Below are 15563 nucleotides of genomic sequence, written 5' to 3'. Positions count from 1 at the left end.
ATGCAAATGCGTGCCGTGTGGATTGTTCGCGGCATAGCTCTCTCAGTCACAGCTTTTCATTTGAAAAGGTCTCAACAAGAAGTGACTGCTAATAAATTAAATTAGCAATTGTGTTATACAGGACATGGAACACAGGCTGCCTGAATGGCATGTATAAATCGCTGTTTTTCGTTATTTTTCTCTAAATCTAAAGAAAATGCCATTAAAATGCTTTATAGGATCATAAAAGGGACAGTGGATCACTTCTGCCCCCTAGAGTTTGAGACAGTTAAAGCAGCCATCTTTTATACCATTTCAAGTAGATATCAGTCTGGTTTCTTTTTTTGTGTGATTTTTGATCGGCAGGTTATCAGCTGTCATACTTTATTTGTTCAGTTTTCTTAAAGTTTTCATCTCCAACAATGAGGTTCTCATTGAGTTTTTGGTGAATCTTGGTTGTTAGATTCGTCTAGTATTGGATTAATCACTATTTTAATATAAAATAAATAAATAACTAAAACAATAAAAGCCCAATTGAACCCATCACATAAACGCAAATGGTTTCCAATGAAACACAAATATGAACCATTAACCATTTTTTTAGTAAAACCATAACAAAATTCCTTTTCCAATAGTATTTAATGTCCCACCAACAGAATCCATCACATACCACTAGACACCATTTCCATTAAAACCAGTGCAATTCCCATTATAACCATTAAATCCATTACATTATACACACTATTGTGTTTTGGGCAGGGTTCTATTGTTTTTTCAGAAGAGTCAAGTCTCCTCCTTTAATTACTGCAGATTCAGTGATGCAGTTTTTTTTTTTTCCTGAAAACCCTGAAAAATCTATACATTGCAATGTAATATGTAATGTAATGGTTTATTGAAACATTGATTACATTATGCCACTGTGCTCGGATCTGACTGAATATGCTGAATTTAACAAATCGCTGCCCATGAACTTCACAAACCTAAAAAATGTATAACATATTAAAATACCGTATTGCTTTCTATTTGCATGGTTTTTATTTTTTCAGCTGTAAAAATCACTGTTTAGAAAGTATCTGAACAAAATTAAATAAGATGCATTCATAAGACTTTACAGACAAAATTCGCTCATTTAAAAAAGGAAAATATAAACAGCCGTAATGTGTACACATACTATACTGACATTAAAAAAATTTGACCAAAGAAATGTATGAAAATGAAAGGTAATATTTTGTTTAAAAAAAAAAAAAAAAAAAAAAATCTTAAAAAAATACTTAGCTAATAATATTAATATCAAGTAGAAGAAACAAGATCAAATCTGGAGGCATGAACAGTTTTATAAGTTTAAGATTTTCACAGTAAATGAATAAATGGGTTAAAAATGTGAGCAGTACCGTACAATTCAAATGTTTCAAGAAACTGCTAAGGAATATGTACCACTGAGAGTTCAGGTAAAAATTTCTATGCAAACAAAAAGGGTAAAATATTTTTTAAAGACATGAGGAGAAGATGTTCCCGACACATCATTGTAAAAAATAATCTGCTGTCATTTTAGCCTTGAAAGTATTTACCATGACATTTCCAATTCAGCGAGCTACAGAAAACAACAGGTGCTCCTTATGATTTCATTGCGCTTGCAGAGAGATAAGAACGCATTTTTTGAAGTGTCTGTTTCTTGCGCTCGAGTCAATAAACGTCTTCCCGCAGTTCTGACAGATGTGAGGTCTCTCTCCCGTGTGGATCCTGACATGTGTGTTCAGGTGACTTGATTGCCTAAAGTTTTTCCCGCAAAAGTTGCAGTGGTAGGGTTTCTCTCCGGAGTGAACTCGCAGATGGATTTTCAGCAGTCCTGGCGAGCTGAATCTTCTGCGGCACACGACACACAAATACTCCCCTGCACCGTGTGCATTCCCATGAACATCCTGATGCGTCTGGTAGCTTTCAGAGAGTTCCTCTTCGTGCTGAATGTCTTCCAAACAAATGTCAGCCAGGTTTGTCTTGGACTCTAAAGAAGTGATAACAGTTTTTATTTATCCTGTGTGTCTGAAAAATCCTTTTTTTTTGTATTTAATGGATAAATATTTTAAAAGGAGCGCTGTTCATTAAAAAGCACTTACGTGTTTGTTGTTCTTCTTCAAAGTGCCTGATCTTCTTTACTCTGTGAATTTCCTCATTTTCACTCTTATTCCTCTTGTTCCTTTCCTGCTGTGATTGTAATTTACTTTGGGGGACACAAAAGAAATACATGTTATTTCAGAAAGAGCAGAACTTAAAACTGATTTATTGATGATATTTATTGTGAAAAAGGCTTCTTTGAGGGTTTATTTTGATTGGGTGATTCTCACAAACAAATCTCCAAATATTTTAATGGTTAAACTTTTGACAGTTGAAATTCCGTGATAAAACTACATATTATGAAGAAAATATGCTGCATTGACATTTAACATATCTTATTATTTTCTTTGTAATTTCTAGTGTACTTTCCCCCACTTATTAATGAAAAAAAAGTGAATGCATTAGATTTCACTCACAGCTATATATATATATAAAAAACGATAAACACAAGAACTGCATCATTCACATTTTTATTTCAAAATTAATTAAGAACATACAAATTCCAAATTTGGAATTACGTACTGTATGTAATCTAAAGTAAATGATAATTTTTTACAGAGATGCTAGTATTTCTGTTACAAACTGCATGCATTTGGCAGATGGTGTAATGCGCATTAAATACAGGCAATTGTACCAATGACCTTGGCACTGGCTAGTGACATACTCACATAATCTAGCAGCTGAATAATAGGAATACATGAATATTTTTGTGCGTATCTCAGTGAACATTAAAAACACTATAATGTTGAGCAGAAGAGGTGGTCGGCACTGGCTCTGGAATGACTTGATTAATATCTTCTTTAATGTTGACTAAAACCTCCTGAAATGCTTTCTTTCTCCTGTAAGCGGCTGAATTCTCCCTCCACTTTTTCTGCTGCCTTCTCAGTTCTATCGGGTTCAGATCTTTAGCGAATTTCACTTTCCCCTGAGATTTTCGTCTTTGATATCTACAAAAATGAGAAATATCAGTGAGTCAGTGTCAAGCTGTTCCTATAAAGCTCAACCTAATACTGATTTCATTAGTTTAGTGTCTGTACCACTTTTTTTTTTTTTTTTTTTTTTTTTTTTTTTAACAATTTCGAAGGTCTCGTATGCTCACAGAGGCTGCATTTATTGAATAAAAAAAATCTGTACAGTTCTTGTAAAATATTTTAAACAATTTTTTACAATTAAAATTACTTTTATTTTAATATATTTATAATTTAATATACTGCATTTTCTGGAAACCATCTTTTGTCAGGATTTCCAAATTAATGAAAAGTTCAAGAGAAACAGTCATTTTTAACATTACTAAACGGCATTACCTTTATTTTTAAACTTCCCTGCTAAATATAGTACTAATACAAAAACAAATTGACTCTTACTGACCCCTAATATTTAAACTGTAGTATGCATGATCTGCTGTTACTATAGTACATAAAGGAATTATTTATTCCTATATATTTATTTGTCACTTACTCTCCCTCGAGTAGTTGTTCTGACGAACACAATGTAAGGTATTCTGAGGAAAGTTTGTAACCTGTCCGTTTTCGGTCACCATTGGCTTTCACAGAAGGACAACAAAAACTATGGAAGTCGATGGTGACCCGAAACAGCCTGGTTGACAAACTCTCTTCAAAATATCTACCTTTGTGTTCAGCAGAACAAAGGAATTCATACAGGTCTGGAACTGCTCGAAGGTGAGTAAATGAGGACAGAATTTTGCATTTTGGGTGAACTATTCCAATAATGACCTTGCACTTGTCATAAAGCATCTAACCTACATGCAAACTGCAATATACCTCTCTCTCTCCTTTTTCCTGTACGCCTCACGAAGCTCAGGATTCCCGTATACTTTCTGCTTGTGCTTTAGGGATCTAGCTTTTGCTGCGGCCTTCTTTCGCTCTTCATCCTTCAATCTAAACAACAAGAAAAATTTGACCTTAAAAAGACACTATCGTGAGCATTCGCCTCTTTGGGGAGGTGTCCCACTAGCCAACTCGGTTTCACACCTACAGACTATTTCAGTTAAAATCTCACTCTTTTCTGTCAAGAGCTCTCTCGCATGCACAGGTTAACAAGAGAAGGTGGTTAACAGGCTAAATCACTGCCTCTGACTTACTTTGCCCTGTGAACGAGCGAAATTTCGTTTATCCGTCCAGGTCTTGTCGTAGACGCAATGTAGGAAAACCCCTGAAAACACGTTGCTACACAATCACAATGGAAAACAATTAGTCTTGAAGTCAAACAGGACTTTTTCCACTGGTCACTTTCAGGCCACAAATGTCCAACCGAGAGATAAAATCAGGCATGTAGGATATTGTCAGAGACTAAGCAGGGCCATTAACTCTGCAGGATGTTGAATCACTGAGGCTATTAGCACCCGCCTGCTGAGGGATGTGGCCGCGCACGGATCAAACTACCTGGAAACATGCTGAAAAACTGGCTAGTGGGACGCCAGCCCCTGCATTCACGTGCTTAATACTTAAAAGAAGCGTGCAGTCTAGCACGGTGGCCTGATTTTAATATAGTAACTTAATGCTAAAATTTATAATAACATTCGAAATTTGTTGGGTCCGTAAGATTTGTTTTTAATCAATACTTTCATTCAGCAAGGAAGCATTAAACTGGTCAACAGTGACAGTACATTGACATCATTGCAAAAGATTTTATGCCAAATAAATTTATTTTCTTATTAATTGAATAACTGCACATCGTCATGGTCCACTGAAGACTGGAGTAATGGCTGCCGAAAATGTAGCTTTGCCATTTCAAAAATAAATTACATTCTAAAAATATGTTAAAATAGCAAACTTTTGAACAATAGCGTTCCATTTATTATGCTTAGGCAAAAAGCTTAACATTAATTATGCTTTAACGTTAAGCTTACGCTGATGTAATTACGTAGCGCTCGCATTCCAGTTTAAACTATGCTGGGCTGAGAAATATGTGCAACAGTAAAGAAAGTCACAGACTGAAATTAGAAGCAACAACGACAGTAAAACACTAACAGTAAAGTGGTGTGCTTGATCTAGAAATGTTTCGATGCGTATGTGAGAATCACCCAGGATGAACAGCACAAAACAAAACTCTTCTTAGGTTTATTTAAAAGTAACTTTTTCGAGATATTGTTTTCAAAGTTTTTATGACAGCACGGACTGAAACGAGAAGCTAAATCGTATTTAAGAAACTACCCTTTTGCAAATTCTGAGAAAAAAAAACAACACGAACACTTTTAAACTGAAAACAAGGTGTTTAAACTATAGATCAGACATTTATTAAAAACCGCAAATTCTGTACATGAAGAGCCCGTGTGTTGTGTAGCTGCGATATTTTATTCCATCTCGTAAAAATTAGGATCTTGTTGTAAATATTATTTTCCAAAAATCACAGTTTTTCCGTTATAACTCAAGCGGACTCAAATGACATTTTCGGCAGGCGAATGACTTGCGTCAACTAGCTAGGTGCATGCTTGATTTCACTACAAAATGTCAGCTCAAATATGCACAGATGAAACAGTAAAGTGCATTCGAGTACCTCTCTCTTATCTGGGCCAGGTCCTTCCGATGGTGCTTCGACATCTCTTGATTTCTAAGGGGCAGCTGTAAAACAAGGACATCCATCAACTCACAAGAAGATACAATAAAAATAATACTTGCTTCACTTTAAGATACATTTTCAACATATTCCCAGACTTACGTGAAATGTTCGCGTCTCATGTCTGGGGAAGCCAACGCGGCTAACTTTGACTTTGCTGACGTCACTGGAAGCATCAGTGCCGCTTGAATCAGCCGAGCTGTGTTTTGTGATGTTCTGCTGTATTTGACCCGTTTCAGTATTAGTGTCAGGCTCATTCTTAATTTGAGCCATTTTGTTAATAAAAGGAAAATTATTCTCAGTACTGTCTTGGTTTTCGGTGTCTTTGCTGGGCGTCTGATCATGATAAGCATCCAAACATGGTGAGAAAGACGCAGATTCACTGCACACAGGCATGTCCTCTTCATTCTCTCCGCGGCTGCGTATAAACTTCTAGTTTCATATGCATCTCTGTATCTTTCAAGTCATGTTCAGATCTCCATTCCTCTGAAAATGTCTGGGTGTGTTTCTGTCCTTGAGTCTCAGATGAGCAAGGCTGTGCTTCTGTACGAATAAACAGTAAATGAGCATACGTAAGTTATCATACTCTGCAAAACAGGAGAGTCAGGTGTGTAATGTGTGTATATGACAATATATTAGTAAAAAGGAGCATAATAACATAAAAGGCAATGTGTTGTTGGCGTGACCTAAGCTGATTTGCTGCTTTTAGCTGGTCATGCAGTCTGGTCTTAGCTGGTCAGCAGGCTGGTTTTAAAGGGCTAAAGTGTTAGTCCATTACAAACACTTCCCTAGCTGATAAGGCTGGGGTACCAATTGGAACTACCAGCTAAAACCAGCTTGACCAGCATAGCCAGGCTGGGAAACCAACTAAAGCCAGCCAACCAACTTACAGTAGGTTGTTTATTTTTCACCAGGGAACCTCAATGAGCTCAAATCAGCTTTAAACTATTTAGAGGTGTGACCGATTTACAGTGCTTTGGTAAACACGTTAAAGTCTTAACTGTTTCTGAAAATCACAGCATGCCAATGAACATTTGAATCATCAAGGTGAACTGACTAACCAGAGTCCATCTGAACTCCTGCCTGCTGCAGTCTCCTCTTGAGAAGCTCAATCTCCTGTCTGGAGCGACACATCTCCTCATTATACTCTGAAAATATGTCTTCCACAGCCTTAAATATCTCCTGCGCGGCTAATGTTAATCTCTCTGTTAGAAAAACACTTAAAATCTGCAGCTTAGACATTGTGAGTTCATAAAACGTCACGGAAGTATCTACCTCTTATTCCCACATCCATAACATTTCTATCTATTGTTTTGTCTGTGTTCATTCTGCTGTAGCTCGTTGACGATCAGCGCCACCCGCTGGTCCGGATGTGCATCTGTACTAACATATATTTGTGTGTGTATACATTTAGATACGCATATAGAAACATTTTACTTATCCTGGCAAATGACATAACTGGTTATATTTAATAATTAATCTATTAATAGTGACTAATGGCAAATTAATGATTTTATTACAGTTTTGCCACAAAAAAAATTAAAAAAACTAAGAAAAAATATCTGTTGAAAGATTTGATTTACCAGCCAGAATTGATATTTCCAGAGTGCTGTGAAATAATGATTTCCTTTAATGACTGATCATATGTGTTAAAAAGCCCTGTTAGTCCATTAAAAACTATAAATTGGACAACACAGTGGGCATCTTGCTACCATACCATAGAATTTTTGATCAATGAATTTTAAGATTTGAAGAATAAAAATATGAAATCTCTCTCTCTCCTTAGCAAACCAATTCACACCCTTCGCCTTCAAAATAACATCTCGCATAATGTTTTTTCTACCTTTGCTTTGTTACCATGGAAACATGAATGTCTTGTAATGCATTTAGTTGTTATGAAAAACAGGAACCTAAAATCAATGAAACTGTAACGGCTTTAATAAAAAGGGATTATTTCTCATTTCTCCTATTAATTATTTACCATCAGTCTAAAAAAATCCACCAAAATACCATTATCATAACACGTTTGTATTACTGTACTGAAGACATGGTAAAATTTTAATGAGGGCCATAAGACTTTGATGGCAACCAAAATCAACTGAGCTATTCTTTCAGCGGTCTACAGAAAAAGGTTTATAAAACCTTTTAAAATACTACCTAAAGAATCAAATACTGACACTTGGCTAAAAAAGAATTTATGATGAATTTCACATAAAGATAGGGGCTAATAGAGAATGTGCTGTTTATAGTACTGGCAGTACAAAGTGAAGAATATCAATTTTTGGAATTCTGAGTATAATTTGATACCATAATATTATAATTCATAAAAATCCTTTATTATTTTACTATTATTGGTAAAAATGAAAACCAGCATAAATGGCGTGCTCAACTAATGCGTGTTATTTGTAACAGAAATATATATATATAAAAAAAGTAAATATATTTCAATTACTTTTGCTTGAATTACACCTCACTAGAGAAACGGGTAGAAACAGATGTTTACATTGTTTTTTTAATAATTAATGTTTTAAACTCATTTTTATCAAACGTTTACAGGCTGAAATAGTGGACTGGATCCACTAGTTCAACGTCAGAAATCTTGATCCAGGAAAAAAAAAGACTCCATGTGGCTCCAGAAACTTCTACCACATCTCTTGGTTGGATGGGTTTACAGGACAGCGTTTCTGCAAATCCTGAAATTACACAATATTAAATACAGCATTACCAAGTGCCATTTTTTTTTTTTTTAAGATGGGCGCTATTCCAATAAAATTCACAGGTTCCCAGCTCTCTGTCTTATATGAGATATAACAGCACAATTAAAACTGATTAATGGCCCAATTTTCATAATGATTTCTTCATATAAAGTTCACCTTAAAGTTAAAATTACTACTGCAGTCTTAAATCAGTAGAATATTATAGCCTTATATTTTTTTAAAAAAGGGAAAAGCTAAGTATCAAGGGTACTTTATATGTTAAAGTTGGAACCATTACGGAGCCCTTACCTGATTTATTAAGTTTCATCTAGAGAACTTTTTGTTTTCTAGGAAGTTGGTTGTGTTCACTTGCAGTAGGGTTATAAGGTACGGTGTTCTTTTCTTCAGTCACAGGCCAGTATAGGTCAACTATTTTAACATCTACACTATATTGGCAAAAGTATTTATGTCACCCCCTTCCGTTTAACAGATCTGACTGCTTTTGCAATTTCCATGAGCGCAAACCTTACATGTTTATGCATATAATTATATTCTAGGGAACTGTGCTATTTTATAGTAACAGTTTGGACATTACCCTTTTCTATTCTAACACGACAATGCATCTGGCATGGTTTAAAAAGAAATGATTAATTCAGTCAGTGTGGAAGAACTTCTGTCTGGACACATCTGGTGTGACTTGAAATACAGACCCTGAGCCAAAAACTCATCACCAAACACCAATGATTTGTATGTAAACTAAAAAAAACTAAAGTATTGGGAGACCCCCATCTTTACAATACAAAAAGGCACTTCCAAAGATGGAAACATAATTAATGTGTTTACTGATTGCACCTCTGTTGCAACATTTTTGGAAGTGTCTAAAATGACTGCACCCACATGTACAAGTCATTGGTGTTTGGTGATGAGTTTTGGGCTCAACATCTGCATTTAAAGTCACACCAGATGTGTCCAGTTGGCATTATGACTTTGCTCTCAGTCAAGTTTTTCCACACTGACTGAATCAATCATTTCTTTTTAAAACTTTGCCTTTAAAACACAAAGGCATTGCCATGTTAGAAAAGGGTCCTGTTCAAACTGTTACTATAAAATCAGAAGCACTCATGAAAAGTACTAAAGTAGTCAGATCTGTTAATCGGAAAGGATTGACCCAATACTTTCGGCAATATAATGTTCACGGTATGTCGTTGACAGGGAAAGACATCATTTTAGTTGCAACACTGGCTTCCATCTTCAACATTCATCCATCAGCCATCACTGTAACACGAATACAGGCAAGTACCCAGGAGCCCAGGAGACCCCGTACAGAAAGGAAAACATGAGTTACAGCAAGGGCAAACTTCACTTGTGTTATAGGATGGTCATGCTGAATTTCATCTTCATGTGGAATCTTTTGGCCGTTTCTTTAGAGTCCTCATGTAAAGACGTTCTTGTGATACCTTAGGATTTTGACAAAAAGCAACTATATTGTTCCCAACATCCATGCATCAGCAAAGCTGTTCGAGAGCTGAGGGAACGAAAGGCAGAGGATGCTGGAACTTAACAGTTATTTCAGTTAAACCTCTATAATCAATACAAGTTCAAAGACTTCTGTCTTTCTTCTTGACAAAGAAGAATCCAGCAGATGCAGGAGATGTGGACGGAATGATGAAGACTTTAGCTAATTCTGTTTCTTCTTAAACTTTAATTGGATTAGGACTTTGATAATTTAGTGCGATATACTGGACAAAGATGAAAGTGTCTTCGCTAAAATTGGTTGAATTCAGTAGTTTTTGACAACCAACAAACTAGTGAAAGTCAGGCTTCTCCAAGGACGCAGTATCCTTTAATAGAGCTTAAATCGTGGATTAAAGTTCTTTTTGAAATGGGTCATCAAAATCAATTTCTCGTCGAGCTTTTTTCAGATACAAAGCTGCTTGTTTATGTGGAGTACAGCAATGGATGAAGTCTGTTATAATGTCCAACTTCTCTGCCTCAGCTGGAATTCTTTCCCCTCATCCATAACACTCCTATCCGTTTTGAAGATTTAGATCCAGCTGTACACTTTAGAGCCAACATTTGTATGTGGAGTGAAAGTAAGATTTTTTGTCTTGTTTCTTTTTTCCCTCTTTCTTGACGCATCTCTTTCACGAATTTGTCTTTTCTTCTCTGCTCCCATCCTCTCTCTCTCTTCTCTTTTCTTTATCCTATCATACTCGCGTTTCTTCATCTTCTCTTCTTCTGTTAAGACTTTAGTTTTTTTAGGTGGCGTAGGGTTATCATCAGCTTTACACTGCTGTAACTTCTTTTTGGTTCTGAATCGTCTCTGTCGCTCACGATTATTATCCTTATCAATTTCTATAGCAGTAGCAGTCCTCTTTCTTCTATACTCTCTTGCTCTTGCAGCTTCAAAAGATTTGAACTCAGCAAATTTTACGGGGTCTTTTTTCAAACGATCCCTCCAGGCCTGACTGTATCTTGCATTGTCGGGTTTCTGCTTGTCAGATTTTGACACTTCATCCTGACAGACAGACAGTTGTTTTTTCTCACTTTTACAGTGCTGGGTTTTCAAAGACATTCTGAAACAAAATGATACATTATATATGGCAAAGATATATATATATATATTATCATATTGCAAACAGATTGGATGAACATAGGGACTTATCTCAAGATCATTCATTACATAACAGTCTACTGCTAAAATTTGGAGAATAAAAAAAGAGAACTGTTAATTCAACTAGAATCAGAATCTGAATGTGTAGTTTATGCATTAAAAAAAACTGCCAAAACTGCAACTTTTTAAATTTGGTTTGGCATTTTTTTGCCACTGGTTTGTGAAGTACTTTCCTGCCCATTTAGATTCAGTTTCAGAGAGCGAAGAATACGCTAATACATAACATGCGTTATGTATTAGGTACATTATCATCTCTGACAGATTGAAACATATTGAAACCTCTCAGGTTGCCATGACAGCAATGACATCCGGCAATGTGCGTTTTCCAGAAAATTAATTTTCTCCCTGGACCTCTGCTTCTCGTAAATACTACTGCGTGTTTTGCATGTTATTTTTTGACAGACAACAATGTACTGATTTTTCAATCACGTGAATGTGAAAACAGATAAATGATAAGGTAATAATTATTGGTTCCAAGTATTTGGTGATTGATGTTTTCGACAAACATGAAAACATACATGAACAGATTTTTAAATGGGTAAATATAAAAGCTTTTTGCATAAATAATTATTCTTATTTAACAGAACATTTTTTTTTGTTGCATTAAAAAAACAAATACATGTTAAGCTTGTCAAAAATGCTACAGTCAGCCGATGTAAATTTGTAAAAATGTATCACAATTTTATTTTTTAAAATGTATTATTATCTTTTTGATGTACAAAGTTGTTTTTATAGTTTTATAATTATAATTTTCATTTAAACCAGTGAAGATGCAGATCCTGTTTTAAGTAATATTAAATCATTTTTGTTGACCAAAATTGTCGTTGAACTATCACCCCTTAAAACATGTTTTCTTAACAGAAAAATCTTAAATCTCAAAGTCAAATTGGCAAAGACGAAACGGTAAAAAAAGTACCTCTCTCTTATCCGGGACAGCTCCATCCGATGCCGCAACAAAATCTCTTGATTTCTGAGGGGCAGCTGTAAAATAATGACATCTCACATTTATGGATAAAAGTGTTATGATACAACAAAAATAATAATACTTCACTTTAAGAGACATTTCGTACATATAAACAGACTTACATTAAATGTTTGTTTCTCGTGTCTGGGAGAGCCAGCGTGGCTAACTTTGACTTTACGGGAAGCATCACCGTCAGCTGAGCTGTGTTTTGTGATGTTCTGCTGTATTTGACAGTTGGTATCTGTTTCACTATTAGTCTCAGGCTCATTTTTAATTTGAGGTATTTGGTCAATAAAGTGAAAACTGTTCTCAGTACTGTTCATGTGTCGGGTTTCAGCGTCTTTGCTGGGCGTCTGATCACAACAAATGCCCATACATGATGAGAAAGATGTTGATTCACTGCACACAGGCATGTCCTCTTCATTCTCCTCCTCCTTTGTACAAATATCTAGTATCGCATGCATCGCCGTATCCTCCAAGTCACGTTCACTCCATTCCTCTGAAGATTTCTGCGTGAATTTCTGTCCTTGAGTCTCAGTGGAGGAAAGCTGCGCTACTACGTGAATAAACATAATACATAATACATACACATAAACATTCAGTTCTTAAAGAGCGCTGCTAAATGTGTGGTTCTTCACTGGTTCTTTTGGCATGAATTAAACATCTGAATAATCAAAAATTATTATTACAATATTAAATAAAAAGGGAGTGGCTGATTTAAAGGGCTGAGGCAAAGCATTTAAGTCTTAATTATTTAGGGAAATCACAACGTGCCAACAATGAGTATTTGAATCATCAAGGTGAACTGACTAACCAGAGTCCATCTGAACTCCTGCCTGCTGCAGTCTCCTCTTGAGAAGCTCAATCTCCTGTCTGGAGCGACACATCTCCTCATTATACTCGGAAAATATGTCTTCCACAGCCTTAAATATCTCCTGCGCGGCTAATGTTAACCTCTCTGTTAGAAAAACACTCAAAATCTCCAGTTTAGACATTGTGTGTCGATTAAATGTGACTGATGTGTCTGTCCATCCGCTCTCATTTCCACATCCATAACAACCGTGTTTCTCGTCTGTGGTTTCGTCTGCGTTTGTCTTGTTAAGAGTCCGCGCCACCTGCTGGTCTGGATGCGCGCTGAACGTACGAACGCTGCTCATACGCGTCAAACAGCCCTTTGCTCCATCACGAACTTTGTATCAAAATCTTTAGACTTGAATGAAAATCTTTAGCTTTGAGGAACGAATATACACGCCGCATGATTTCTGTCTATTCACAACTCGCATCCTTCCCGCCATTTCTGTTACCATGGAAACCTTAAAAAATCGCCTTAAATGCGCTAAAACATTGACCCTTGAATAAAGGAATTTATGCCACGTCAGGGGAGAAAAATGGCACGATTCCACACAGTTCCTGGAGTGTGTGTGCAGTTGAGAGCAGGTTTGTAGTGCAGTGGATGGCGAAGAATAAGTCATTGTTTGACAGGGCCAGCTGTCAGCTCCACTCTTCCTCACGACAGGCCTTGCCTAGCCACCTGCCTACTATTCTCCAACTTTGGTCACAAACTCTCTCTTCAGACCACCTCAGATTAGGGCCGAACATATTGCTTTTTTCGCTAATTAATTCAGTAAAAAATAGCTCTTGGAAAATTCTCAAAGAACCAAATATCATGGCTTTAACGTTAAATACCGATCATAAATTTGAGGTCAATGCAGTTTATGTTACATATTTATTTCTACTTTAATTTTTTCATATTTTTGATACAAATTAATATTATTTAGCCAGGATGGATCGAGTGACAGTACAGAAGCGTATAGTGTTAAAAACATTTTCTGTCTCATATCCTGAAATAAATTGTCACGGTGTCCATAAAAAATAATGCTGCACAATGCTGTTTTTACGGTTGACAATAATAAGAAACGTTTCTTGAGCACCAAATCAGCATTTTTTAACGCACTTTTTCATTGAAGCCTGGAGAAAGAGCTGGCTGCTGAAAAAATAAAAGTAGCCTATATTACCTAGATGAGACGGGATTATTTATATAGCATATTTTGTTTAGTAAATAAAAATATATGCAATTTTTAAAATCATCTGCACGTTTTATTTTACTTTATTAAAGAACATCATATTAAATGCTCAAATTTCCTAAAAGGTATGATGAAAAAAATATCGCCGTGTTGTTTTCAGTTGTGTTGCATCAGCACTGCAGATCTGACAGAACTCTGTGGGTTATTTAAAACACAATGATCCAAGCAAGATCGGGAAAAAAAAAAAAAACAGTTTAGTGTCTGAGCAGTGACACATCAGATGCCGCTGTGCTGGCATGAACATGCCACAGACATGTCAGCACAACTACTACATAACTGTCATTCTGTGTCATCCCAACGCCCCGCAAAAACACTCAGCAGCATGCCACTCTAACTGGTAACTCATAAAACTCAGTTCTGTCATAAACAAGCCTTCATGCTCTGAAACGATGAGTATGAAGGTTGTGTTATGATTTTGTAAGAAGCCGCCTTGACTGAAACCTGTCTTTGTTCATCAAGTCATTGAAGTCAGGGATATGCCTGGTATCTGTGTCACTTTCCTAGATTTGCATTCCAGTGACTGGGATGTTTACACAAGATTCCGTTTATGTCTCTTCAAGTAAGAGTAACCGTATCTGCATCACGGGCATTCTCACCCCGTCTTCAATGTTGTCTAACTATTTGGTCTCTCCAGAAACCAGAGTGCTAAATTTGTGCTTCTGATGACATGGGAGAAGGTCACTGGAGCCCAGAGTCAGATATAAACAGTGAGGGATGAGCAGAGAAGCTTGTAGGCCATATTTTTACTCGCTGTTAAAGCCTGGGACGAGGCTCAACTTTCCTTAACGTCCCAACTGGAATCCAGACATGGAAGACAAACAAAATTAGGACCACTGCCGGCATAGTTTCCACAGAAAACATTTGAATGCGATCCCATCCCGGGCCCCACCTTTTCAAACGAATGTCATAAACACAAATGTTTATAGCGAAAAGCGTTTTGATTTCTGCGCGTTCATCTATGGAATGATCGCCGTTAACTGCTGAGAATTAAAAATATCCTCCGATATACTGGAATGAGGACGATGCGCGTCTTTGAAATCTACATTTCGAATTCCAAAGACTAACAGTAGGTTCATACGCGGCGGAGAAAAGTATTTAAAGGATGCTATTCCTGGATGTTCATGGCATTGAGGCATCGGTGTAGGTCTGTGGGCGACAATCAAATGGAATTCAGCAGGAACACACACCCGTTATGTGGAAAACACAGGATAGACGTCCAATCTGCAACATCCACTGTAAACGATTCACAGGGAGGTAAAGGTGATCTGGTTTTAGCATTAATTGGCCTACACTACAAGAAAATGCAGAGATCTTTTTTTCCATAAAGTCTCTTGAAGGGCAGTGCAGCATGTTATGGGGTTTAATGGGTTTGTCAGCTGTTCTATGATGCTCTTGTCAAGAGGTGTTTCCACCGGCTTCCTACATGGACAGCCGCCATGATGGTGCTCTTAGAAAGTGATGTATCGTTAACGGCTTGT

The 15563-nt window shown here is 36.6% G+C and overlaps 1 protein-coding gene and 1 pseudogene across 2 annotated transcripts; both read right to left on the bottom strand.

The window, feature by feature from the left end:
* Positions 1–443: 443 nt before the first annotated feature.
* Positions 444–8008, bottom strand: LOC122354505 (annotated as a pseudogene).
* Positions 8009–8163: 155 nt separating this feature from the next.
* On the bottom strand, positions 8164–13078 carry LOC122354507. Of its 2 annotated transcripts, XR_006252115.1 has the most exons (5): positions 12816–13078; positions 12124–12557; positions 11954–12018; positions 8673–10939; positions 8164–8360 (listed from the first exon to the last, which is right to left on the bottom strand). XR_006252115.1 is itself a non-coding variant. In XM_043252711.1 (4 exons), the coding sequence occupies exons 1-4, from the start codon at positions 12994–12996 to the stop codon at positions 8336–8338; spliced, it is 705 nt and encodes a 234-aa protein (XP_043108646.1). In that variant the 5' UTR covers positions 12997–13078; the 3' UTR covers positions 8164–8335. The 2 variants fall into 2 exon arrangements, 1 of the variants encoding a protein (XP_043108646.1); XM_043252711.1 differs by lacking the exon at positions 8673–10939.
* Positions 13079–15563: the final 2485 nt, after the last annotated feature.

This window comes from Puntigrus tetrazona, chromosome 11, assembly GCF_018831695.1.
Source record: "Puntigrus tetrazona isolate hp1 chromosome 11, ASM1883169v1, whole genome shotgun sequence".
Classification (NCBI taxonomy): domain Eukaryota; kingdom Metazoa; phylum Chordata; class Actinopteri; order Cypriniformes; family Cyprinidae; genus Puntigrus; species Puntigrus tetrazona.
This window is presented reverse-complemented; position numbering and strand designations above follow the sequence as displayed.

Bases quoted from the DNA above. Each gene is read 5' to 3' on its own strand.
- LOC122354507 (XM_043252711.1), bottom strand. From the start codon at position 12,996: ATGTCTAAACTGGAGATTTTGAGTGTTTTTCTAACAGAGAGGTTAACA. The intron at 12,019-12,123 runs GTAAGTCTGTTT...ATTATTTTACAG, and splicing joins ACGAGAAACAAACATTTAAT to CTGCCCCTCAGAAATCAAGA. The intron at 8,361-11,953 runs GTACTTTTTTTA...GTGTAATTTCAG, and splicing joins CTGTCCCGGATAAGAGAGAG to GATTTGCAGAAACGCTGTCC.